General features: G+C 35.9%; 1 protein-coding gene across 5 annotated transcripts in view; it reads right to left on the reverse strand.

Moving 5' to 3' along the window:
* The window catches only part of PCDH9 (protocadherin 9), a 664,951-nt gene that overhangs the window by 228,131 nt on the left and 410,167 nt on the right, over positions 1–26,653 (reverse strand). For 2 of the 5 annotated variants that reach the window (XM_066545055.1, XM_066545054.1), the window contains one exon: positions 6,013–6,214. In XM_066545055.1, coding sequence (XP_066401152.1) covers positions 6,013–6,214 — 202 coding nt within the window. Of the gene's footprint in view, positions 1–2,907; positions 5,086–6,012; positions 6,215–26,653 lie in introns of those variants that run through there. The other 3 variants (XM_066545058.1, XM_066545057.1, XM_066545056.1) reach the window with 3 other exon arrangements.

Here is a 26,653-nt window from a genome sequence, read left to right on the forward strand (position 1 = left end):
CCCTCTGGTGTCTTCTCAAAGAGGCACCCTCTGAAGCCTCCCTATCCACAACCTTGCCATGTAAATCCACATGAAACATGTAATCAAACACCAGTGGAAATATATCACTGGACTATTTTATTACTGGAATATTTTAAAACCTCAGTTTGATTTAAGGAAAGTTGTGTGAAACACTAAGCATTTTGCTATAGTAGAGGTTTGACTGGATAATGGTATCACTTTGAAACTTAAAAAAGTCTGTGAATGTCTGCAGTAGATCTGGGCTTGCTGTGATATGAAGAAAAGCCTTGTGAGCAGAAAATACTTACAGGAGAAAAATTACTCTTAATGCCTTAAGTCCCTTGTTTTAACCTGGCAAAAGCATCTGAGGTTTTAAACTGTCCTTGGTATCATCAGTGACGGCAGAGAAAGGCACCAGCTTTCATCTCATGTGGAAGCTTCCTCTCCCTTTAATCCTCCAACCTTTGTCATAGTCCCCCTGCCCCATGTGGCCTTTTCATCTGACTGCTGAGGACCTGCAAGTGCTCTTCTCAGGCAGCAGCAGCTATGAAGTTTTGGAAAGTTACCTGTTCCTCTTGGAGAAGCAATGAGACAAGTTCCCCTCCTACAGCTCATTCAATGGTTATGGCCTCCTGATTTACACTCCAATTAGCTTTGGTGTGCGGAGGAAAAGAGAGTAGAATAGGAACAGAGGTAGCACAGTGGCTTTTCTGAACCAAGACAATTTTTAAATCCTCACTGCAATGAGGCATCAAAGAGATGTAAAGAGATAGCAATCTTCTTATGCCTCTCAGATTTTATTTATCTTTTTAAAGTCATAAGTGCATGGGCTAAGATTGAATTCAGACTTCAGACTATTTTATAGCTCTTCTCTAGGCTAATTCACCAACCTGACTCCAGTTTTTCTTACTCCTGCTTGCCTGTAGCTAAATGTGACAGTGTTAGATTCTGTGTGCTGTGTGAGGTATGAACTCATGTTTAATGAAATGGAGGATGTGACTCAAAGGCAAATGTTCCTATTTTAGTTCTCATAGTCTCATATTATGAAAACCAAGAATAACTATGGACGGCAAATTATCTAGATCTAGGCATTAATACAGTAGCATTTCTTTCTACACCTTAGGCTGTTTAGCTATGGACCACTCCAGTATTGCCAAAGAAGAAACTTTGGAGGCAGAAAAATGAAAGACAGGATTAAGCAGAGGGTATGCCCTCAAGGTTAAACCATCATCACCCACTGGGTGTAATGATAGTGACACTGTAAAACCAAAGCTCTTTGCAGCAGAGGCTTAGCTTCTCCACATGGGACACTATCATATGACCAAGTGTAATACAAGGCAGTCTTGCCATTACTCTGAACTTTAATCATAATTAAGCCACTGCCGCAGAGATATTCTTACTTATTACTGGAATTAGAGTACCATTTAACACCCCTGACATTACTTGACTAAACTGCCATAGTAATAGGTTTATTAAAAAGTGTGAACTCAGGTATTTATCAGCCAAATTTAACCACACAGTTTTTATTGCACTGGAAACAAAAAAGCTATCCACAAACCTTATTACTGAAAGACAGCATTATAACATTACTTCCAAGAATATGGAATTGCTTTGGAAGTAACATAGGACAAAATAGAATGTTCTATTTAATTTTGCTAAATAAAAACATGATCTTGAAACTGGTGGGTGTGTTACAATTTTTGCTATAGCTCCATGTTTTTTATGAAGCTATTACTTTGTTGATATATATTGATACTACTTATTAATGAGGCGTAGAAATTAGGCAAACATTTACTTAGCTTCGTAAACATGTATCAGAAGACATAAATATTATATTTCTGTCTGGTTTTAAACCGTTGGAATTATTGCATAGATTCATCCACAGTGTGCAGTAGGCTTTCTCCCTAGAGCAGTTCTAACACTCCACTAAATATATGCTATTCCTCTTTATCTCTTTGAAGAAAAATGAACCACATCCACAGCTTGCAGCTATCAAAATGTGATTTATCAAGCATTTTCATGAAAATGCATTTTTCCCCTTCCTTACACTAGGAGGCACATTTTTACTTCATACAATTCTATTGCACAGCTCTGCTGCATACAACTCTTAGATACGTTACCAATTCCAGGCCAAATTTCAGTTCCTGACAACTTTTACTAAACCGTAGTGAAAGAAGAATTCTTCACTAATCAAGTGGATTGTTTCTTCACGCTGATGAAAACCACACTTATAGTAATGAGAAGTAACAGTCTGCACCCAACTGCTGGACAACAAAAGCACAGGAGTTTTTTTAGCAATACCTGAAAAAATAATTCACATCAAAATACATCAGAGAGCCGTACAGTTTTATTGCAATTGATGATAAAGATGTTTGTGTTAAAAGTACACTTCCTGATATGCACATTTAAAACCATTAGAAAGCAGGAATTTTGGTAATGAAAGATGTTTTAAAATAGTATAAGTAAATTCAATTTTACATTGGCCTTTTGGCCTTTTTTTTTTTTTTACATCCTAAAGAAACTGGAATGTTTTCTAAATTCTTATCTGATATGCTAAAAGGTAAAGAACTTGTATCAGATGATAGATCTTTGGAATATATTCCTTTTAAAAGGAATCAAGCTTCAAATGAGACAAAGGTGAACTATAAGGAGTTGTAATTGACAGGTTAGCATCAAACTCCTCTGACCATCAATAATACTGATCAATTAACAATAGAGAAATGCAAAATATTTATTGGAAAAATGAATACAACCCTCAAAATAAAAGACCTAAATAAAGAAGAGGTTAAATAAAGTTTTCAGTGATGGAAACCAAACTTGGACTTACATCTCATTATGAAAGACTTCATATTTCTATCTTGTTGCCTTTCTCTCATAGCTACAGTGACAGTGTGTGGCTGACAATGCTAATATTTGGCTTCTCTCTTCATTTCAGTTTCACCCGGTGTGAGAGATTCTGTTTTCAGATTAGCAGGATGAATGTACTCTCACTGTGTGTGTTTATTTCATTAAATCATGTAATTGTAGTTCTTGTGTCTCTGTAGAAGCTAATGACTGCAAGTAAATATGGCATTAAGGTTTCTCATACTCTTGTGTAAAAAGTTAGCAAGACTTTTGCCACATTTCTCCCCCCTATTTCAGGTTTTGAAGACCTGAGCCTTGGTCACTCTTCAAATATAATTAAAATAGGACATTATTTTCAGAAACAATGGCTGTATTTTTATTCACGTAACTTCACAGTGTACAGTAATAACCCACACAATTCACTGAGCATTAAAGTCATTAACCAAAATTGCTCTCAGCATGAGGCAAGGACTTTACTACCAAGATTAACATCACATTCTCATGAGCTGAAGAAAAGTTTTACTTTGAATGAACTTTCATAACAATACAGTCAAACAAATCTGTGTTTTTGATGTAGAGGTCATTTGCAAACATTCCCAAAAACCCTGCTCTTTCTCTTCAGTTGAAGCATTTAGAATAAAAATATTGCTATGCAACAGTTATAATCCAAAACTGCTAGCAGTACATGTACATGATAATACTACAACTCTCCACTAGGGCTTTATTCCTTACTTTATAGTTGTATCTTTCACCTTAGCATGTCCCAGGTATTTCATAACCAGCAATCCCTTAAACAGCCACTGAAACAAGACTACCTCTACAGTTAAATACAACTAGGGAACATTTCACTGCAATAGAACTAGAAATTCAGCTTAGGAATGTCAAGGAATACAATGTTCAAATGATACTACATATTTTAACCATGAACACATGTAAATACCCACAAAGTAACTTTGGCCAATACCAGACAGCATTTTTCTCTTCTGAAAATTTTCACAGCATCTTCAGTAACCATACACTGCTTTAAATCTTATTTCACATCCCATTAAAACTTGTGCCTACAGTAGCAAAATAACTTTTAATACAGTGCTTAGGCAGTAGCTTGATACTGAATACAATATACAAGTTAAAGCCATCTAATGAACAGCATGACTCCCATCCTGGCCTGGATTTTTCTAGAAAAATTTCTGTCACAGTACTGACCATATAATTCCTTTCTTAGTTTGTGAAATTTGATGAGATACAGAGTGTACTGTTTCAATATCTGGTAAAAACAAAAAAAAAACTATACTTCAATACTTCACTGATAGTATAGCTTGATGGTTAGATTTTCATAAATTTGACACAAATTTAGCATCCCTAAGGCTAAATTAGGTGTAACCACAAACATATTAAAACTTTTCATATAGCTTTTAAGAACACTTACTCATTCTGACTAATCTTCTATTAGTGTCTATATTAGGCATGAATAGATGATCATGATTAATATACTGTATTTGCACAACGTGTTTAACACAAAATTTCCAAAACTGCACTTTTAATAACTTTCTATAAAGTTTACTAAGCCATTTTTTTCCTAACTCTCCTGGAGGACTTTTATGCTGCCTTTTGAAGGGATGTACAATTCAGAATCTGTGAAGCCAATGAGACAGTGCCAACATGCAATGCTGCCTTAAAAACTCCTCTCTGATGCTGTTAAATCTTTCACAAGTCTCATATGTGGTCAGAGAATTAACCAGATAATTCCACTTAAGCTCCTCGCTTGCTTAAGCAGACACACATTCTTGCTCCAGAGTCAATCCACTCATAGTTGCTATTCTTTTATCATTCTTTGTATTTGTACAGATTAAGGGTTTAACATCATAGCTCCAAAAACATTTCTGTTTTGATAAGGAGAAGAAAATGCAGGTATCATATCCAGGGGAGGAGAAGAGGAAAAAAAAAAAAAAAGTAGAAGGAAAATAGAGGAAAAGAAACCAGAATGCAATTCTCAGTAAAACATTTCAAATTGTGTCTTTGTAGAGTGTCATCCAACACAACCTCTTGGTCTTCCTATACACATATGAGAAAAATATTTCCAAAGTCAATATTCCAAAGTTCATGTTGTCATCTGCCATGATGTAAATGTCATCATTCAGATCCAGCTCTGCCCAAATGAGGAGATGGACCTTAATATTGTTCATCAGATCCCAAGGCCACCTTCTCTCCTGGTTTGTACAGGCCCAGTGACAACTTAATCATCTATACAAAAGGGAGAAATGCCAAAGACAGAAACTATTTCTTATTTCTATACTCCTGGGATGCAAGAGGACTCAGGTTCAATTACCTTCCAAGAGCACAGATAGATTTTTAACCTTTGTCTCACATTCTAGACAAAAACCAAGAAACTTAAGAGCAGTGCTACTTCTCTCTCTCTGTTTTCAGTATGTCTGAGTCTCCACATTCCACATTGCAATGTCAAAATACTAATCACCCTATTGGTTAAGATCTTGCTTCAGTTTTTAGTGCTCTCACAAAAACACAGCAATAATGTAAATATATTATAGAGGAGGATGGAAGAGAAAGGCAGAAGTTCCCAAATCAAATAGTTCATCCTTAATATTTGTATGAAAACCTGTATCTGACAGTTCCAATACATCATGCCACTCCAAGTTAACAAAGAAACCCTGTGATTCTTAATGTTAGAACAGGGAATTTTAAGGCTCTTAAGAAATTTGGGTTCTTTCAATTTTTCAGTGCTTCACCGATTTACTGACTTCTCTGTTAGTCTAAAAGACTGTGCAACCTCCATGCCCTTGAACTTAAATTGATATTTAGAATGACTTTACTAAAACAAAGTCTAAAGCTAAATAGCTACAGCACTGCAAACATCAGAAAAAACTTGTTACCTTGTAGGACATCCTTCTCCCCTGCTGGTATTACTTACTGTGCAATTAGTATGAAGCCATTTATTCTACTGGATATACTTTTCTTTCCACAGTCAAATTACAACATGAGGCACTTCAGGCAAACTACATTATTTCCAAACAATCCTTATGAGCTAATATGAACAAACATTCATGCACGTGCTTAAAAACATCTCTACCATTGCAAAGCTCAAAGGGATGAAAAAGAAAGTACCAAGTTAGCAAAGCAACTCAGATAAGCAGAGATAAGGTGGTGACTCACCCGAGTTGGGGTCAGAATTGCCATCAGCTTCAGTCCTCTTGTCCGGTGAAGCCTGGTCGTAGAATTCGTCCTGCGGCTGAACCAGAGGGAGAGGGTGTGAGATCAGGGTTCCACCACCCACTGGCTCGTGGTCTCCCAGACCACTGTCACTGCAGCTTTCCTGGGAGCCATCGGGGAGGTGAAATGTAACACGGCGCTGGGACTACAAAGAAGAGCACAGGACACACTGATTAGTGCTCTTCTTTTCAGTTCTCTCGATTTTTTTTTTAACTTTTGACATAAAAATAGATCCCTGGCAATGCTTATGAAGCAATTGCTATTATCATGTTTGCTTGTTTGTGGTTTGGTTTGTCTTTCTTTTTTTATTTTTTTTTTTTTTCTGGCTTGCCTTTTAGATGGGAAATTGGCCAATGGGAGAGACAATTTTCAAAGGTCTATCAAAGGTCTATATGTGCTCATGCGTGAAGTAAACTTCTTCTAAGAAATTGATCAATGGAAAATTAGGTATATTTCTCATAATTTTCAAAACAAAATCTATTTAAAAAAAAATCTATGTTATGAAAAGCAAATGACATCCAAAAATTTAATAAGTATATATTTCTGAGGTTAAAAACTGTATTATCATTATTCAAACTGGAAAAAAAAAGACATCCACCAAACTAAACAAACCCATAAAAATGGTTGTCATCTTTTGGGAATAGTAGCATGAATAAACAGCTGTCTATATTTAACTGATAGCAGTCATGTACATAAAATGGATAATTAAGATTGATAATGTATGTGTGAATTCACAGTGTTCAGCAAAGATTCACAAAATGCAATGACAGAATAAACAATTATCAATTTGGTAAGAGAAATAAAAATAAAACAGCACAGAGTTTGCACAAAAAAACACAGAGACTGAGAGGCAGAATTACACATTTTACTGAACTTCTTAAAAAAATAAACCTATAGCCATTTTGAAAGGAAAAAAAAAACCAACAAACAAAACCTTCAGTGTGCACTTGGATTAGTTAACTGTTATTGATTTTGAACCTCTCTCATCTGGAGAAATAATCTTACTTTTGAATTGTGGCCACAGAATGATACAGTGATTCCCCAAGAGCTTCAGAGCTGATAGCACTGCTGCAAATTGTTTAGCAACCATGACTGTTGGATTCATGAAAGGAATATTATAGGTCTTCATGCATCAAAATATTGCATCTTTGAAGGATCGGAAGCAACTAGTTTAAGAGTACCTCAAGAGAGTGATTAAATTAAGTTAAGCACATCTTCCCACAAAAAAAAAAAAAAAAAAAAAAAAAAAAAAAAAAAAAAATTGGCAGCTTCAGTGGTCTGATTTGCTAGATTAATTTAGGATAAAGTAGAGATTCACAAAGTTTTTCTTAAGCATAATAACTGTTTCGTTTAATGGCTATTTCTCATCAATATTAGTCATCTGAAATTTATGGGGTATATCTAAGCTAATGATTAAAGATTTCTACAGAGCCAGAAGAGAAGGAAACATTTGGAAAATACTACAATAGGTATCTTCCAGTAGTTAATACTTTTTAAAGTCGTTAACATCAGGTGTCCTGTATTCATCCTGAAACATCATCAGGCCCCAACTTTCCCTTTTTTTCTCCTCCTTTTTTCATTTTTCTTTTAATGAGAAAAACCTCAAGTTAATAGTACTAACTGTATGTTTGCTTATTAAAGACTATTTGTTAATGGTAATTGCTACCATTTTATATGATGATCAATAAAATCTACCAGGTTTCTTTTTTATTCATCTCCCTTGGGTGGATATAGTTGATTAAGTCAACTTTAGATTACTGTGTTATTCAGTATAGAAATAAATGTAATACTATTTGCTCTTGGCTGTGATTTTATAATTAGTATTTTGCTTTTAAGTTCCTTTTCTAGCTTTAGGAATAGAATCCAGCTGTAGAAAACCAAATAGATCCTCTGAGTCATTGGATGTATTTATTACATCAACAGAGAACCTAACTCTATATGTGTCACTAAGAAAAAACTTCAGCTCACACTTTGTTACTTTCTCTTACAACTTTTTGTTCTGGAACTACCACCCTAAACAATTTTTAATTGCTATCTCATTCTTCCTCTTCTATATGAGCACAATAGAAATGTAGCTAATTGCATAACTTAAAATCTTCCCTTTCTGCAACTACTTTCAGAAAGACAAAATTGGAGATCTGTTTTTCCAAACTAAGAATTTATGTTACTATCAGAGTCATCAAGTGGCAAACTGTTCTGATGCATCTCCCTACGCCCACCCCCTCCCCAGGTCATGGTATGATCTGAGGAAAGGAGATTGCTTTCATTTGTTTTAAACCAAAAAGACACTATAAGAAGACATGAATGACTGATAAATTAGGCCCTAAAATAGGGGAGGAGATGACAAATAAAGTTTTAGGATCTGCAAAATAATAAAACCCCTATAACTAATTAACTACCTAAATAAATAATTACAAAAATGTCCTGTTTCATGAGTTATATAGTAAAAGTACTGATCTTGGGTAACAAAAATTCCTCATACAGCCAAAATCCACTCTCACTCTATACTGACAGTGACCACTTAGCCAGTAAAATGACCCAAGCCTAACACTTACACTGGCAACTTCTTTGCTATGAATTTCTAAATCCATACTTTAAATGATTTGAGAAAAGTAGATTGTCTTGCCTTTCTGAGCCACTGTAGCAGAATGATCTGCTTTGGAATGTGGTCAACTCAAATAATGCCCTATTTTGCAAGCTATCATTGGTGGGATGAGAGATGCTGTCATGTGCTGGTTTTGCCATTGAATTATGCTAAAAGCAGTCTGACTCACCAACTCCAAATGAAGATCCTGATAGTGAGGCAAAGATTTGACAGATAAGCTGCTAAGGAGACCTGGAGACATATGACTGGCAGTCAATCACTATATACTGTAGAAGTCCAATCCACTTTCACACAGTTGGGTTCCTCTCCCATATTCCTTCTTGAAGTGTATGAAGTTTTCTCCCTTGAAGTGGGGAAACCTCTTCAAGGATACTCTTTGAGACTGAGTTAAAGAGATCTGCCCATGAGCATTGGTGTGGTGAGTCATATCTTTACTTAATAATGGTTTCCTTTTTGCTAGCCTTACATAATAACTTTGATATAGTGCACTATATCTATACTATACACTGCTAGTAGTTTTAGCTTTTACATTCTGTAGCAAATAAATCTGATTAAGATCTTTTGTCTAATCATTTGTCATCTAAATAATAAATTAATTAATCTTTATAGAAATGTATCTGACTTGCCATCATTAATCCTGTGGGATAAAGTTACTTAAAGCATTGACAAAGTCTGGGGTTAAGACTGGATCCAGTGACAACTAAATTCCTCTCTGAGAAGTGTAGAAAGCATGGGGGGGCCTTTCTGCATCCTATGACTCAACAGCAGGGCTTCTCTAATAAATTTTCTCTGAAGTTTCCATTCTCACCCACAACAGCCACCCATTAAGGAATCCACCAATCATTACAAAGGGTTGTAAAAAATCTAAGGGTCATGTAAACAGTGACCCAGTTCCAGAGATGATGGATGGACAGCATGCGGTCCACAAAGATATTTTAGATTAAATTGTGGTATCAAAACAATGAGGGGAACAAGCCTCCTGCAAAAAGAGACTCAAAGCAAATGTTTAAGCTTGAGCATATTAGTAATTGAAAAGAAAGCCTGTCCTCAATGTACTGAGAGCTTAGAATTGTCAAATAATGTGATATGTGGTCACTGCCCCCACTGCCTGGTCCAGAACCTTCCTGCCTGGCTGTCGGAGCCCAGCCTGGGATTTCTAGGCTAGGAAAGCTGCTGCAGTACCAAGACAGAGTGTGTAACACAGACACACACATGGACACTGATTTGGCCACAGCTGTGGCTACACAGCCTCAGATAAGGCTCTGGCCCCAGCAGCCCCCCCATTCAGGACTCACACCAGACACAGTCACACAGGGACACATCCTCCCCTTGTCTTGGGCTGTCAGAGGCAGAAAGGCACAAGTGCAGCACACACCCCTCGCTCCCCAGGTTCACCAGGACAGGCCCTCTGCCTGCCCAGAACCCCTGCCCAGATCCCAGTCCCCCTTACGGACCCCACAGGTCCCCAGCTCACCAGCTGGTCTCACGGGGGGCTCACTGCCCACATGCAGCACTCACACACTTGTCCCACAGGCAGGTCACACTCATGGGTCCTCCCCAAATACCAGCATTGCCCCACTGCCTGCCAGATACCCCCACCCAGACCTGGGGCTTCCTACTCCTGGCTGGTCCAACTTGGAGTTTGCCAGTGAATCCACACCAACACACCATGCACAGATGGCTTGGGCAAGGTACACAGACTCTCCACTGGAGGCAGAACACATCACAGGATGTGATGCATGGTCCAGATCCAGCACTGAGCCCCTCACTGATTGTTCACTGAATTTCTTGTCACCACCACAGTAGAGACAGGAACTCTTCTTTCAGAAGAAAATCCAATACTCTTAGACTAAGCTCATGTTTATCTACTCGCTCATGCAACAAAATCCAGGTTTGAATTCTTTTTACCTAAAGACAGATTCAAGTTGTTTTGAGTAATGAGGTTTATAGTTGTTACAACACTGGGACTAATGATAACAAGCAGTTACAAGTTTAATTACACTGCAACATATGTGGGATTATATAAGCATGAGGTAAGGTTACGGTTCAGGTCCCAACACTTGGCCAAAATTCACATCTAAAATCTGTGACACATTCAATCATCAATAAGCATTTGTTTGGGAGGAACAGTGGTCTTCTTCAGGTCCTGAAAAAAATTCAGTCCTTATTTTTAATCAGGAAATATCACCTCACTGTTATGTGATACCCAAAGCTGAAATGTGAATTCAGTCAAAGCACTATAATTTTACCTGTGTCAAACCAACTTCAATATATAATTCAGAACAATTAGACTCAGTGGGGTTTTTGAACCTGGGCTGAGTTTAAAATTCAGGTAAACAATCTTAGGAATCATTCTCCTTTAATCACCTATTGCAGCAGATTCCATGAAGCTCCTCTAGGTGAAGCATGACTTTATACCCACAAGAGAAACACCATCTCAGATGGTGATAATGGAAAGCAAACTCCTGTGCTGAAAACAGGACAGTTCAAGCGTAGTAGCAACACTTTTTTTTTCCTGTTTTCGGACCAGGTGGTCAGCCAGCCAACACTTTTTTAACATAGTAACAACCAAATTATATCAAATCAAAGACACATCAGACTGGTCTAGCACCTTTTTTCCTGCTACAACAAAGTCAAGGTGCCTAGTATGTTCCAAGAACTGTAATTTGTGAAATTACAGAATATAAGTAATAGCTGCGGTACTTGAAAATGCCAATAAAAATAGCAACACAAACTCTGGTGTAGAGATGAGGAATGCATGGCAGAGGATGGGGACATTCTAATCTTACTGATCAAGTACAAAAATCTAGAACTTGTGTTGGACATAGAATAATGCATTTTTCTTTGTTATTATACTTTATTTGGTGATACTGAAAACACTTAAAATTATATTTGTGTTGCAGCTTGTAATTTTTCTTTCCACATACTCTCCCGTTCTATTTTTCTCAGTCCTTCCTAATATGAGGAATTCAGTGGTGCCCAATGACAGAGCAGGTAACCATGGGCACAAACTGAAACACTGGAGGTTCTAATCATCAAGAAACTTTTTTTACTGGGAGGGTGACTGAGCACAGGCACAAGTGGAGTAGATACACTGTGTAGTCTCCCTCCTTGGGGATATTCAAAAGCCATCTGGACACAGCTCTGGACAAGCAGCTGTAATTATCCCTGCTTGATCAGGGGGTTGACTAGACACCCTCCAGAGGCCTGTCCAACCTCAGCCATTCTGGAATTCTGTCAACTCTAACTGAAAATAAAAGACAATATAGAATTATTTGATGCAATTTCATATTTTCCCAGAGCTGAAAACATAATTTTGTACTGAAGTACTTTATTTTCTACAGTCTTAGCTGTATAAAATGTATTCCCATACTACAATTTCCAATTTCATCCATTACAAATCTATGGCTTTGGAAAAGTTGCATAGAGCATTATATTTGCAATATTGAAGTCCTTACACAACCAAAAGAATTGGTAGAAATTGTACCTCAGCATAGATTTCTAGAAAAGGTACTCCAATACTAGTGAGTTTAAGGCATTACTCATGAGACTAAGCTTTTTCACTGCTGCCCTGTTTTCCCAGACACACTCATACATGGGTAGAAAGTGGGCTGCAAATAATGTAAGGTATTTTGTTGACCTGAGTGATAAAAGCCTGAAGTACAGGAAAAATCATGCCATGTGATATCAAGTGTTTGAAATGTCCTGTGGCAGGTGAGTTATGAGCTGTGTGGAAACAGAACTTTAATGTAGGAAGTGTAAGCACTAGGTTTCAAAATTGTTCCCTTCTTTCCATTGTGCACTAGCTTCTAAAATGTATTTTATTTCCAATTATGTACTTGAATCATACAGCAAGTTACAGAAATCAGTATTAAGAGGAGATTTAGCTTCTTTTTTACTCCAAAAACCAAACCTTCAAGCTTTGTACAACTATTGTATTGTTTTTGCTAATCAGGGATCCCAGAAATAATTGTACTATTGTTCCATTGCTGAATGTCTCACAGGGACAAATTTGGCTACAGATCCTATCCATTGTTATAAACCAAGCTGTAATTAAAAAAACATTTCTACACTGGGTAGCTAGAAATAGAACCTGCTGAATTTTAACCAGCCGAGCTGCATTTTGAGTTTACAAATTAGGTACTTTAAACTTCTTCACTCAATACAGTTATGAATAAAATGGCCATGATTTCTCTCCTTGATTTTCCAAACATGAAGAAGCCACTAAAAGATCCAGTTCACAGCAAGAAAAATTAAACTTTACAGAATGGGATGTAGGTCTGTATATCAGAATATATATCCAAGCATGACATTTTTTTTAATTGTCATTGAAATTTTTTTTTCAGATGTGGAGGTTTTGCATCAACAAAAACTACTTCCCTTTCTTTCCTGAACTTTTATGGTATACTCTGTGTTAAGATGACAGAGAAATATTATGAAAAAAAAACAACTTCAAAGAAAACATTCTGGGAATATTTTCCTTATGGAAAGATTGTTGATATGGAGGCTTAAAAGTGAAACATGAACAAACAATTTACCTTTATTATGGAAAATAAACAGAAGACTCTACACCTGACATAATTTACTGAAACTTCACTCATTAATAAAGAAGTCAGAGGAGAAGCATATTAAAATAAAATCAAGTGCAAACAGTAGGCAAATATCCTAAAAAACACGCGGGATGAATAAATGATGATTATGGAGAAGATACTGCTTGTGCACAAGTTTAAGATGTTGTAAAGACACAAGAAAAATCTATGCTTAATTCCAAACATCTTTGAGGAAGATGTCTGGTTCATAAAGTTTGCTCCTTCCAGGATCAAAACAAAGATTCCTATTTCATGTACTAAAACATGGATTTTTTTTTTTTTCTTATGAGATCAGGCCTGTAAATGAAGACCAAGTCACAAAAAAAGATTAGTGACAGTTTCAACAAAACATATCTATGTTTGTATTTGGTCCATGGAAAGAACTGGCAAGGTCTTGGAATTAACATATGGTTCCTGTGTCACTTTGTTTTATAAATAAACAATGATTTGTTTTATTTTGCAGTTCTGATTGACTTAGTGAAAGGCCCCTAAAATATACAACCCACATTCTCTTCCAGTTTGGAAAGATCAGTCAAGGACTGTTGTAGTGTGTCTCACAAGAAGGCCACAAAGCCCCTCAAACAGGGCTTTGTCTAACTCAGCTCACTGATACTCACCTTCTTCTTTCATGTTTCACTGAACTTTGCAAAAAAAATGTAAATCTGAGATAAAATCAATCTACTTTCTTAGTAAAAGCCACTCTTGCTTTTCCCTGATAAACTTGGCTCAAGTCTGTGTTATGTACAAATTGTGCTGTAGATCCCTGCAATTTGCTAAGAGAAATAGAGTTATTTTTTCTTGGCTGCTTCTAAACTAAACTTCCTCATGCAGTCCCCATGGTAGTCCTTATTCAAGGATCCTGCTTGCAGGGGATAATCCATTCTCCATGCTCATCTTGATATCTTAGCCACAGAACCAAGATAATGGAGATAGATAGGGTTTTGGCCAATCTTTCAAGCTAAACTAAGAATGAAAAAAAAAAAAAAGCAATTGCTACAGCCTCTTCATGCTACTTCTTCATACCATGCTATCCATATAAATAGCTGGAGTGCCTCAGTATATACTTCTTTTTCCCCTTAAGGTAACAATGTTGGTATTGATTTCAGAATGTAAATTGTTGCTATACCAGACAATAATTTGATTTCTTCTGCTCAATTTCTCAGTACTAAAATTTCATAGAAATCTGTAAATTACACTGCAATGTATTAAAAGGAAACATAAATATAATTACCTATTATATCTGTCTTGCTACTAAAGCTGCACAAAACTGGCCTTTTCATAAAGGTGAAAAACATTATTAATTACCATCTGATGCATGAATAGGTAGGAATTGACAGCGTGATGGTCCCAAGCATATTTAAACATGGAAAACAAAGAGCCTGTCTGGCTGGAGAGTTGTGTTAGCTTTTCAGAGACAGTAAATGAAGAAAATGAAGAAAAATCTGCAGTCAAATTTGTGGTTTCCATTAACGTTTGAGGCAGTATCACATTCTTCCCCTATTTATATGGTGATGTTCCTTCATTTTATTTCATGAAACTATAGTCTTTATTTCATAAATTCTTCCTGTGTTTTGTTAGGTTTTTTTGGGGTTGGGTTTTGGGTTTTCTTTTTGTTTGGTTTTGTTTGGTTTTGTTTTTAATTGGACATTCAAGAGACTGACAAACCTTTAACTAAAGACACTAGACACAGGACTACTATATGTTTTAAGTTTTGCCTTCCTAATATCCACCTAAAAGGCAAACAGTTCTTTTCTATAAGCATTATAAATAAGCATTTCTATTTACCTAAAATCATCTTGACTGCAAGGTAAATTTGACATAACAGGAAATCTAAGTGTTAAATTTAATGTAGTCTAAATCAGAGCATTACCTTGTTCAACTTTGGAGTCTGGTAAAATATTAATAAATTTCGAACATTTTAAATATTAGCCCCCATCCTCCTGAATTAATTGTCTGAGACACAGAAAATCAGTTCTAAGCTTACAAATATGAAAATTAATATCTCAGATGTATGCAGGAAAGGAAAATGGAGAGAAAAGATGGAAATTTCTGTACAATACTACATAAAAGAAAATAGCCATGTGTGTTGCCAATAGAAAACTAAGCTCATTTTCAGAAATATTATTCACCCAAATGGCTAGGCGTTAGTAAACCATGTTAGCTTGACATATTTATTACATATTTTTACCAGAAACTCTGTGGAAAAAAAAGCCTGAGAAAGGATTCATTTAAAATGGAACAAATTTGTATATAGCTGTTAAAAATTAAAAATCAATGGAGGGGGAAAGGCAGCTCTAATGAACATTCATGCCACCTTAGAAGAGATATAATTGTAAAATAACAGTACCATGCCTTTTTGGAATGCCTGTACTCAATCATTGACTATAAATGACAGGGTAAACTTAGGGCATGTATTAGAAGATGTAACACAGATTAATTCCTTTGACAACTCTGTTGTTATAACCCTTGACATTAGAGAGACATGAAGTTCAAAGATTTCAAATTTAAATGCCCCAAATTAACCTACCTAGATCTTGCATTATGTTCATAACTATTTAGCCACATGACTTTAGATATTCAATACTTAAAATTTTATCTGTGTTTAAGAAAAGTATTTAAGATGCAAGACCTTGAAGAAATAGATCTCACTGATAAAAAGATACTAGACTGACTTGCATATAAACAATTTAGTTGCAATAGAATTGTAATTTATGTGATCTTTAGTAACTTGAAGACTTCAGCGATCTTCAATTTATTTATTTAGTTTTATTTTGGTGATGAGGTACTCCTAGCATGACAGATAATGCACATTACAAGTGCACTCAACTGAAGAAGCATTTCAGAAGTACTGTACCAATTACAATAACCAGAGTAACTTCTCTACACTCTGAGAAGTTTTACATTAGTAAAAGCATGTGTTGATCAATAATGCATATGAAGTACTAAATGTAGAAACAGCTGTTGCTGAGATTTAACAAGTTAAATTATAATAATATATTTACCCTGATTTGCATTCTGTAAAACTCATCCAGCTTCCATAATGTGAATGGGATAATAAAGCTTTGAGGACTTACTATAACCTATAAATTACAATTTTAAATGTTAGAAGGAACAATTGAGAATATTTCCTGTCTCAGGACTGTACATTACCTGGAGGCTGCCTATAAAAGTAACCCTATTATTTTAATATATAAGAAAATTGACTACTATATTTGCATTTACATGTATAATGTTAACATAAATTATGATTATAGTATTTAATGAGTTACAGAAGTGTTCCACCAACTAAGGCTTATTAATTATATTGAGTAAACTGATACATGTAGTATGATGTCAACAATCATTACTGACACTGCATCTTACTGTTGAAGCCTAAAATTACTGTGCTACAGAAGTACTGTGTATTTAAGGTTCCATCACTGTCAGTAACTACAGAAGATATGCAGAGTTCTGCAGTGCCAGGAAGCAGGAAACTTTACAGTGATCTTCAGCAAAAAGACAGATGTGATAAAATCCCCTTAGTATTCTGTTCCATTAGCACTTTAGTATCACATATAACCTTGGAAATCAAGCAGGCCATGGATATTGTGTGCAGGTAGCAATCTTTTGTCTGGGGTGATGCAGCCCTTGCTCTATATTAGAATTAATCTGTGATTTGAATGTTTTTATTTTAATAATGCATGTAAAAGGAAGAAAAACATACTTCAATATGCTTGGGTTTCATAAAAAATGACCAGTGTCCACTAGGAAGTTTGTACCAAAGGGCTTTAAAGGTAGTAACTGTCCTAAACTGAAAAAAAGTGGGAGGAGGGGGGAAGGTGGCGTGGGGGAAAGAAAATCTGAAGGCCTGTAAATGATCAAACTCTAAACTAACCATCTCCACTTTTATTTATGTGAGTTTGAGGAAATTCAATTAAGATTATATGGATCATCAATAAAACAAGGATTAAAAAATGCAGAAAAAAGCAGAATTCTTATAAAGACTCTAAGGATATTTTGTATTAGCATGGGGACAGGAGGAAGGAAAGGAAGGAGGCTCTCAATTTAGGGATGTTGTTGAATAGTAAATTAGGACATTGCTTCCTGAACTAGTAGTGGCATGTATGGGTATCTGTCACTGTCAACTCACTGGGTTACAATTAATTCTGAGTCAGCAGTCGTGTCCTCTCCTACAAGCACAGAAAGCAGAAACGGCAGCAGCACTGCTCTTTGAGGACAAGAATGTTTGCATGCTATGATTCCAGAAAGCAGCTGTACATCTATTAACACAAGGAGCACTAGAGCTGTCACAATAGATAAATGGATCCACACTGGAAAAACTGAGAGTGAGTGGACACGACTGTCAAGGATAATATGGTTAAGCTAGTGCATCCTGGGAGAGATGTAATTTCTAGAATATATTAATTTTGAAACTAATATTATTATCCCAATTGATTCCACACACTATAAGCTAATTAAAACACCTCTGTTAACATATCTGCACCTCTAATAGAAAAAGAACTAGACAGTAATGTATTTCCACCATAAAAACATATGTTTTCTTACTTAGGAGAGCATGTCCTTGAGAACTGCTTTCTTATCCACAGTTTCGTGACTTTGTTTTAGGTTTTTTTGTTTGGTTGCTTTTTGTTTTGTTTTGTTTTTTAATTTAAACTCCCAAAGCTTTGGAGTTTTCATTTTGCATATGCAAACATGTGATACAGAAAATTAAAATAAAAAAAAAAATTCCCAGCTTTTCACTTAGGATTCTCCAGTGTATTAAAAATACTGACTGCAAACTTCTCTTTCAGCGCATATAATACACATGTATATCTGCTTTGAACTATCTTAGGATGTTAAAGCTTGAAAAACTAAACCCACAGAGCACACTAGTATTTTCAGTGGCTGAAGGATTTTTGGGGTTTTGTGTGTTATTTTGATAAGGGGTCTTTCATTCCTGTGCCATGTTAACTGTTGGGACAAGTCTCTGCTACATGAAATTACAATCCCAAATAAAACATAAAATCAAGAATAAGCCTATGATGGTGTTTCCACACAGAGGTTTCTATTAAAAAAAAAAAAAAAAAAAAAAAAAAAGTACCAGCAGCTTAGCCAGAAAGAGAGCTAAAACCTCATTAACAAACAGGATGAAAAAGGAAACAAGAAAAAAATTACTTCTTTCATGGAAATCAGCAATGTGACAGTGGTATTGCTGTACTATCAAAACAGCAGATACTCTCAATGGTATCTCACTGTGAGTAAAAACAGTTAGGATGTATTTTCTGCTGGCCTCAAGCAGAAGTCAAATGAGACCTGACAAGAATTATGATTATTATTAGACTCCATCCAATTTTCAGTATTTTCCACCAATTACATATGGCATGGTCTTGACACATTAAAAGTTATAGGGAAAACAAGAACTCTGACTATCATTCAGATAGTGTCAGGTAATGCTGCTAATGCCATGCTCCCCTTAGAACAAGCAGAAAATATTTGATACTCCACATTATATTCTGATGTTGTATAATAACCTACTTTGTGCTGCTTGAGATTAATGTTAGTAAAATAAAAGCACACTGCTGAACTTCTTTCAGCAGCTTAAAAGAATAACTTTGCAGAAGTCTCTGAAGTTACACTAACTGATGCTAATAGTCACCTACTTTTACGTGGCCTCTGTTGTAAAGACATTCACTCAGTCACATTCAGAAAAATAAAGAACTTTATACAACCTTGGCCTGTGACGTCTTCATTTTCTGTCTACAAAACTGGAGGAAGCAGGAAGTTGGACACCTACTTTGAACATAAAACAGTTTAGTGATTGGTGCATTTATTTTCCTAATGTGCATACTAGCAAGTGTCTCATTTCACAGAATTTGTTGGATGCCATTACATTTGATCCCAGTGTTTAAAACTGATGGATTTATTTGTGCACTCTCTACCTAGTGCACATGACCATGTTAATTAATACAAATGGCTAAGGACTGCTGGCTTTTGAGCCCAACATTTACTAACATTTCAAGGGCAATTTGTATCTGCTTTTTGAACTCTAGCTTTTCATTAGGCAAACTGACAAGCACAAAACTTCTGTCTCACATTTTATTTTGTGCAACAATACTAATTTAAATAAAAGCATGAAAATCACAGAGACACAAAGGAATGAAATTTTAAAAAAAATTTAAAGGTATATATGCACATGTCTTATGTGTCTTCATTTCCCAGAGAATATTAAAAAAATGTCTTTATAGGTTGCATCCAAACCTAAACCAGTTGTTGAAAAATATTGCTGTTACATCATTATAAATTCCACCTTACTAGTCATCTACTGAACAGACAGGACACACTTCTAAGTAGGAAATTAGCATTCAAAAAATTATTAAATAAATTACTCCTATATATGGGCAAATTGAAACGGCTTGTTTTAATATTGATTTCTCACATATAGTAGCTCAGGATCATTTCTGATATGATCGTTTCTATGACAGATGGGTGAAAATGCATGGTGGTACTATGAGATTTAAGGTGTTATCAAACTGTAGAATAAATCTCAGAGCCCAATGCCTGTGGAAGCTACCTTATCTCAGTCTTCACAGGTTGACAAGGCATGTAAAGAATGCATCTAAACTCCCTGGTTTGATGTCTATTGTTGACAGATCACAGATATGGAAGTCTGAGATATTTCCACAGGAACTGCAAGTTGGATGATAACCAGTCAAAAATGGCAGACAACCACACCTATTTCTTAAAAAAATGTGAAAGTGGAAAGGTGCTTATTTTCTTTAGAGAGGGTGACCAGAGGAAGAAGATGTCATTACATTACAGTTGCTAGTAATATTTTTAAAAGAAGTGAAAAGAGCAGTAAAAACAAGTTTTAGAAAAATCTCTGAAATGGAGACTTTAATGCTTCTTCACACAATTTTGAATTTCCTTAGTAGAAAGAATAAATGTGGGCCTAACTTAGAAACTAGTATAGTCATTGAAAAGTCTTCCACTGATCTCAATGGTATTAGGATTGTTTTATAGGCATTTCTGCTACCAGTAAATTTAATAAAATTCCACGTTTTTCCTGTCATCTTTTATTTTTATGATTGTTCTGACTTTACCAACCTTTTAAATCTAAATTACATTACTCACAGATATTATCTTTTGTACTAGAGAGACTCATTATACATATTCTACTTTTTTGCCCTGTGGTGGTGTTGGATTTTCTTTTCTAATATGTGTTAATAAGTATTCCTTCAATATAAAAAATTAACTCTGATTATGGCTTCTAAAATAAGCTTTAAGTATATAAACTTTGGTTTGACATGAAGCGTTTTGTGTGTCAGTGTTTTGTCTGTACATGCAAGTTCCTGTGCCTGAACTTCCTAGAATTAATTAAATATATATTCCTTTAATAGCTTATCTCTCTAGTTTCTAAATGGAGATCAAATTCTTATGTGTAATTAATGAACTATGAAGCCTGCCTTTAACTTCTGAATTATACAATGTCCAAAAAAAATGCAGTAAAAAATTATGTGGCAGTCAAAGCAAGATCGACATTTCAGTATGGAATGACAGGCATGCTTCATTAAAGGCCAAATCCTGCAGTTCTTCCTCAGAAGGTAATGGAGGCCTTGCACTGCAATAAGGAATGCTGATTTCATTGACAGACAATTACTCTGTTAATGGCTCCATTATGCAAAGACAGACCAGCCAAACTGCTAAGGTGTCAAGCATCCATCACTTTTGGTCAGACCAAACCTCCCATATATGCAGGCTATAGGACAGCCAAGTCCCACTTGGCACAGATGTATTATTCACTTTGGTCCTTGAAACACCACAAGTGCTGTGCCCAGGTAGAGTCACAACAGCTGCAAGCATGTATTGGAGGAAAAAGGCAGCAGTCTATTTGGTATCATTTCTCTGCAAGAGTTCCTGGAATTGGGGAAAAAAAAGCAGGTATGACTATATTTGGATAAGTGCTTATCACAAATTTCTCCTCTTCCATGGGAATTGTTTTAGGTAATATTAATTGTAACTAGTTTTATTGAAATGAATACAATCAAAATTATAAAATAATTCATTCTACATCATATGCAAACAAAAGCCTAAAATATGTATATATTAGAGGAATGCCTTCTGTGCACTTTGACAAAGAGGGTATGAGCTTTGCTCTGTAGAGGCAAGGTTATTTATCATTATTTCTTAGAAAAGTGTATAGTTTAAAATCTCTAGAATTGAAATTATAAGCCCTCTGGAATTATGTATTTTGAGTAGCAGTCCTAAGAAGAACAGTAAAACTATCCAAAAAAATCCAAAATCAAGCTGTACATGGATAACTTCATAATGAGGAAGCCAAATGTTTCCCACACTAGGAAAAAAAAATATATGGTATGTGCCCTGGGTTGACAGATGGAAGAAAAAGAAAGACAGATGTGTTCTAATTTCTTGGGTAGGGTTTGGGGTTGGTTTTTGTTTTTTTTTTCTCTTTAGTCCTTTTTTCTGTAAGATGACAATAAGGCATAGATGAAACTGCTTACTCAATAACACTGGCTACAGACATTCACCAGAGCAGTAATGCCAAATATCCTTTAGGACTTTGCCCACTAGCATAATCTCGAATGATATTCAGTAACAAGCAAAATGAGTAACAGCTGGCACTTTCCTTAGAAATGGCAAAACACCAACCAGGTCCAGTTTGTGCAGCCCTGGTAGAGGGGACCATCTGGAATGCTAGCCTGAATCTTAACAATTAAAATCAGGGGCCAGGTCAGACAAGTGGCATCTTAAAGAATTCATGATACTGAGTTTCTAAGCTAAACTGAAAATGACAGAGAAGCCAACATGTGAGGGAATATAAGTAGTCATTCTCACCCAAGGAATGGAGGGTGATCATGTGCTTGAAGTACCTGAGTCAGAAGACAGACTCTGTGGCACATTTGATACATAATAAAATGTAAGTCACTATAATCAATAGAAAGTTTCCAATTAAACTCAGAATAAGGTACCTGGGGTCTATCTTCCAGGTACTGAAAACTTCCTGATAGTGGCCAGCTGCTGTCAGCTGCCAGTGATGTGAAACACCTAACATTTGTGTTTATTGGTAAATGGGAAAGATCATTGCTCTTTTTTTTTTTTTCAACTAGCCATGATGTTTTCGAAAGCTAACATGATATTTGCAAATGAATTTAAGATGCTCAGATGGCAAATGCTATCCAGAGAATGAATACTTTATTATTTTATAATTTGAAGTAGAAGAAATATGCTTATAATTTCAATTCACTTGATTATAAAAAGCTTAACACTGAGAAGGGGAAGGATGGAAGAGAGAACAGAAAAGTAGCACTGTGAGAGGAAATACTCGAATAACATAGGAAAAATGCTCTTCCCTTATGAAATTTACAATCTGATTGAAGACTGGATGAAGTAAAGACAACAAGAGAGCCATGGGGAAATAATACAGGTAGCAGTAACAGCTCCACATGATTACTGTTAGCGATGTGTCCTGCTTGATGGATCTAAATTATTATGCTTTCTAGTTGTTTCTGGGGATATACATTCCTTCTTAAAAAAAAAAAAAAGGCAAAAAAAAAAAAAGAAAAAGAGAAGAGAAGGAAAGAAAAAGCAAATCTATCTTTGCCTCTTTTGCTGCATTCATAATGTATTGTTATTTTCCTTAATCTCTTAATTGCAGTTCTATAAGAATGAATTTTACTTTAAGATATTCATGGTCATGCTTTGATTTTTAAACCAGTAACAATTAAGAATTATATTTATTCTTCCCCATTACCCTACCCCCCTGCCAGACATTTCCTTGTAAAATCCAATAGTCAACTACTTGCAAACAACAAGGGCGTCTTTAAGAAAATATAGGAAGAGCCTTATCAAGTGATGGCAAGAACAGGATATATGTAATAGAATTAAATTTGCCCAGGGTTCATAGGTGACAAGAAAAACTTCTTCATATATAGCAGAGATAAAAGAAAGATGATTGAAATGTGAGCCCTCTGCAGAAGAAAATGGGAGACTTGGTTACCTGGGATATGGAGAAGGCTGAGGCACATAACTTTTTGTCTTGGTCTTCTCCAGCAAGTGCTCCAGCTACAGCATCCAAGTCACAGAAGACAAAAGGAGGGACTGAGAATGAAAAACTGCCTGCAGTAGGAAATTATCAGATTCAAGACCATCCAAGGAATCTGAAGGTACTCAAATACTTGGAACATGAAGAGATATATCTGTGGCTTCTGAAACAACTGGCAAGTGAAGTGGCTGAGCCACTATCCATCTGAAGTCGTGGGAGTCTAGTGAAGTTTGTTCCCACTGGCTGGAAAAGGGGAAACATAAGTTCAACTTTTAAAAGAGGGAAATAATGAAGACCTGGTAAACTAGAAGCCAGTCAGTCTCAACTCATTGCCTGGCAAGATCATGGAGCAAGAAGGAGGCAATTGGTCACAGACAACATGACTTCACTAAGGGCAAATCATGCTTATAAAACTTGTTGGCTTTCTACAATGTGATTACAGTGTTTGTGGATAAGGGGAAAGCGCCTGCACTTGTGCAAAGCATTTGACCCTATCCTGCATAACATCCTGGTCTCTCAACTGGACAGGTATGGATTTGACAGATGGACAACAGTGGAAAAGGAATTTGGTTGCACTCAAAGAACTGCAGTTAGCAGCTTGATCTCCAAGTGGAGACCAGTGACAATTGGCATTCCTCAGGGGTCCCTTTTGGGGCTGGTGTTGTTTAACATCTTTATCAGCAATGTGGATGCTCCACAGATCTGTGGAGTGAGTCCAGAAGAGAGTCACAGAGATGATGAAAGGGTTGGAACACATCTCCTATGAAGGCAGGCTGAGAGAGTCGGGCTGTTCAGCCTGGAGAAGAGAAGGCTTCAGGGTGACCTTATATCACCTTCCAATGCCAAAAGTGAGCTTACAAGAGAGCTGGAGATGGACTTCTATAAGGTCACGTAGTGATAGGACAAGGGGGAATGGCTTTAAACTGAAAAGGGTAGACTTAGATTAGATACAAGGAAGGAATTCTTTACTGTAAGGGTGATAAGGCACTGCAAGCAGTTGCCCAGAGAAGTTGTGGATGACCCATCCCTGGAATTGTTCAAGGATATGTTGGATGGTGCTTTGAACAGCCTTGTCTAGGTGGAAGATGCCCCTGCCCTAGCAGAGGGGATTGAAACTACTTGATCTCTAAGGTATCTTCCAACCCAAACCATTTTACAGTTCTTAGGCACTATGATATTTTGCATAAACAAATGGTTGTGAAAATACATAAATGTAAATTTTGGTATCATTACAGGAGTTGTTTTAATCTTAGATGATGTTATTAGTCAGTGAAAATCTACTCAGCTCGCTCACTCAGTTTTCCTTTATTGCTACTATAAAGATATTTTTAATTATTTTTCTTTAATACACAAAGATCATTAACTAAAGTGACATGATACAAGAGTAATCCAAGTGAAACCACAGAACTATTCATTTCTGGGAAAGTATGAGTACATCTACACATTACCTGATATGGGCATTTATCTATGATAATATCCAAATAGTGCTTGTATAAATAATGCTGTGACACTCCTTCAAAGCAGCAACTCAAAAACTGCTTTACTCAATCCTGCTTTCTGTCTAAACTTTAATACAACATATATGTGCACTGTGCCAGGCTCCAGAATAAATACTTCAAACCATATCAACAATTTTCACTGGTATCTAGCACAAAGACCCTCTATATTTACTTGTGATTGTTTTTAATTTCATATTGAGATGATTAATCAGAGTAAATGTCTTTATTTTCTGCTGTTTTAACTTCAAGAAATGATCTCTTCTGGTTTGTCCTATTATAAGGATCGTTACAAAAATGGGAAACAATTAACACTGGGTTTAATGCGTGAATGCCATAGAGCTGAAGTAATTGCACTCAAGGTCTGCTAACTTTTTAATCAGGCATCTGGTTGCAAGCTGCTCACAATTGATTCTGAGGGAAGAACTAACACAATCTAGGCAGCAAAAGCAGGTGCCAAAAAAGCACACATATTGGTGAAACCAGTGAAAGCTCTAGAGGTTAAAAGAAGTAAAAACTACTGGAAAATTCTTCTTAAAAGACCTTTGCTTGGGATCCAGTCATAACTGAGTGAAATTAAATGAGGCAAATGAGCATAGTGAGAATTTTTTTAGCAAAATAATTAGGAATATGAACAGCAGAACCACAAAAGCTCAGCCTAGAGAAAACTTGCCAGTCAGAATATTAGCGAGCAGAATTAATTAGACTGGGGAGTGAAAATTTTCACATGCGTTTTGCTACATAAAATAAATAAGAAATACCATGAGAAGTTTCTGGAATTGCAATTAGGACACTTAGATTCTCAGCATTTTTGCTTTGTTTTGGAGAAATGAGCAGATCTGGTTTTATTTGCTAAAAATATACTTTTTTTTCCTTTATCTAATAAGTCTATCCTCCATGATTAAGAGAGTCCTGAATCTAAAAGTGCTTACACAGCACAGCACTGGGTGCACTTATAAATTACATGTGTTGATGGAGACTATAGCTACTCTCACACATATCTGCAGAATTACAGTTGAATCAGAGGCAAGTGCAAGAATATAATCTATACAAAAATTGCATGCTCCCATCTCTTTTCAACTGGAAATACCCCCCCCTAGTTTGTATACAATACTACAACACTAAACTCCTTTCAGGACTGCCCTCAAGAAAATTTTGTTTAGTCATATATGTTTGCATACCATCTTGAATGTTGGTGGGTTTGGGTTTTTTTATCAATATTCTTATCTGAATCGTTTGCACCTAATTTTAATGATTTTGGCACCCTTCTATATGAAACATATCATTTGCATAACCTATATAACAGTTCTGCATAAGGACTTTGACCAAACACCCTAAAACATCTAGATTAGAAATAGAAAACCATAATTATAATAAGGTTCTGGCCCTTATTAATGGAAATCAGGATAAAATCTCACTTATAAACCAGTAAGCACCACCCATCTTAGGACAAAAAACCAAACCAACATAGATAATAGGTAGTGCAAGAGGTTTGGAAGCTTTATTTCACAGAAAACTCAGAAAAACTGCTATAAATAACATTTTTAAGAGACTGTCAAAAAACAGTATTGAGCTGAAACCTAGACATTTCTAATAAATATTTTGCAAAATCCTCATCCCTCTGCCTAGTAACAATTTCCCTGTAAATTCTAGAAATAGGTTTCCTATCTTTTAGGCACACTTTGGTGAAGAAATAATTACTCTGCCATCTCCCAGGCTTTGCTCTTTCTAAAACAAAGCAGACAATAATGACTTAGAAGCAGACTACCATGTTACATTAAAATAAGGGTATCTAAGCTTTATTCTAAAATGTTTGGGGTTTTTTTTTCTATGGTTTTGTGGGTTTGGTTTTGGT

The sequence above is a fragment of the Molothrus aeneus genome, chromosome 2 (genome assembly GCF_037042795.1).
Source record: "Molothrus aeneus isolate 106 chromosome 2, BPBGC_Maene_1.0, whole genome shotgun sequence".
Classification (NCBI taxonomy): domain Eukaryota; kingdom Metazoa; phylum Chordata; class Aves; order Passeriformes; family Icteridae; genus Molothrus; species Molothrus aeneus.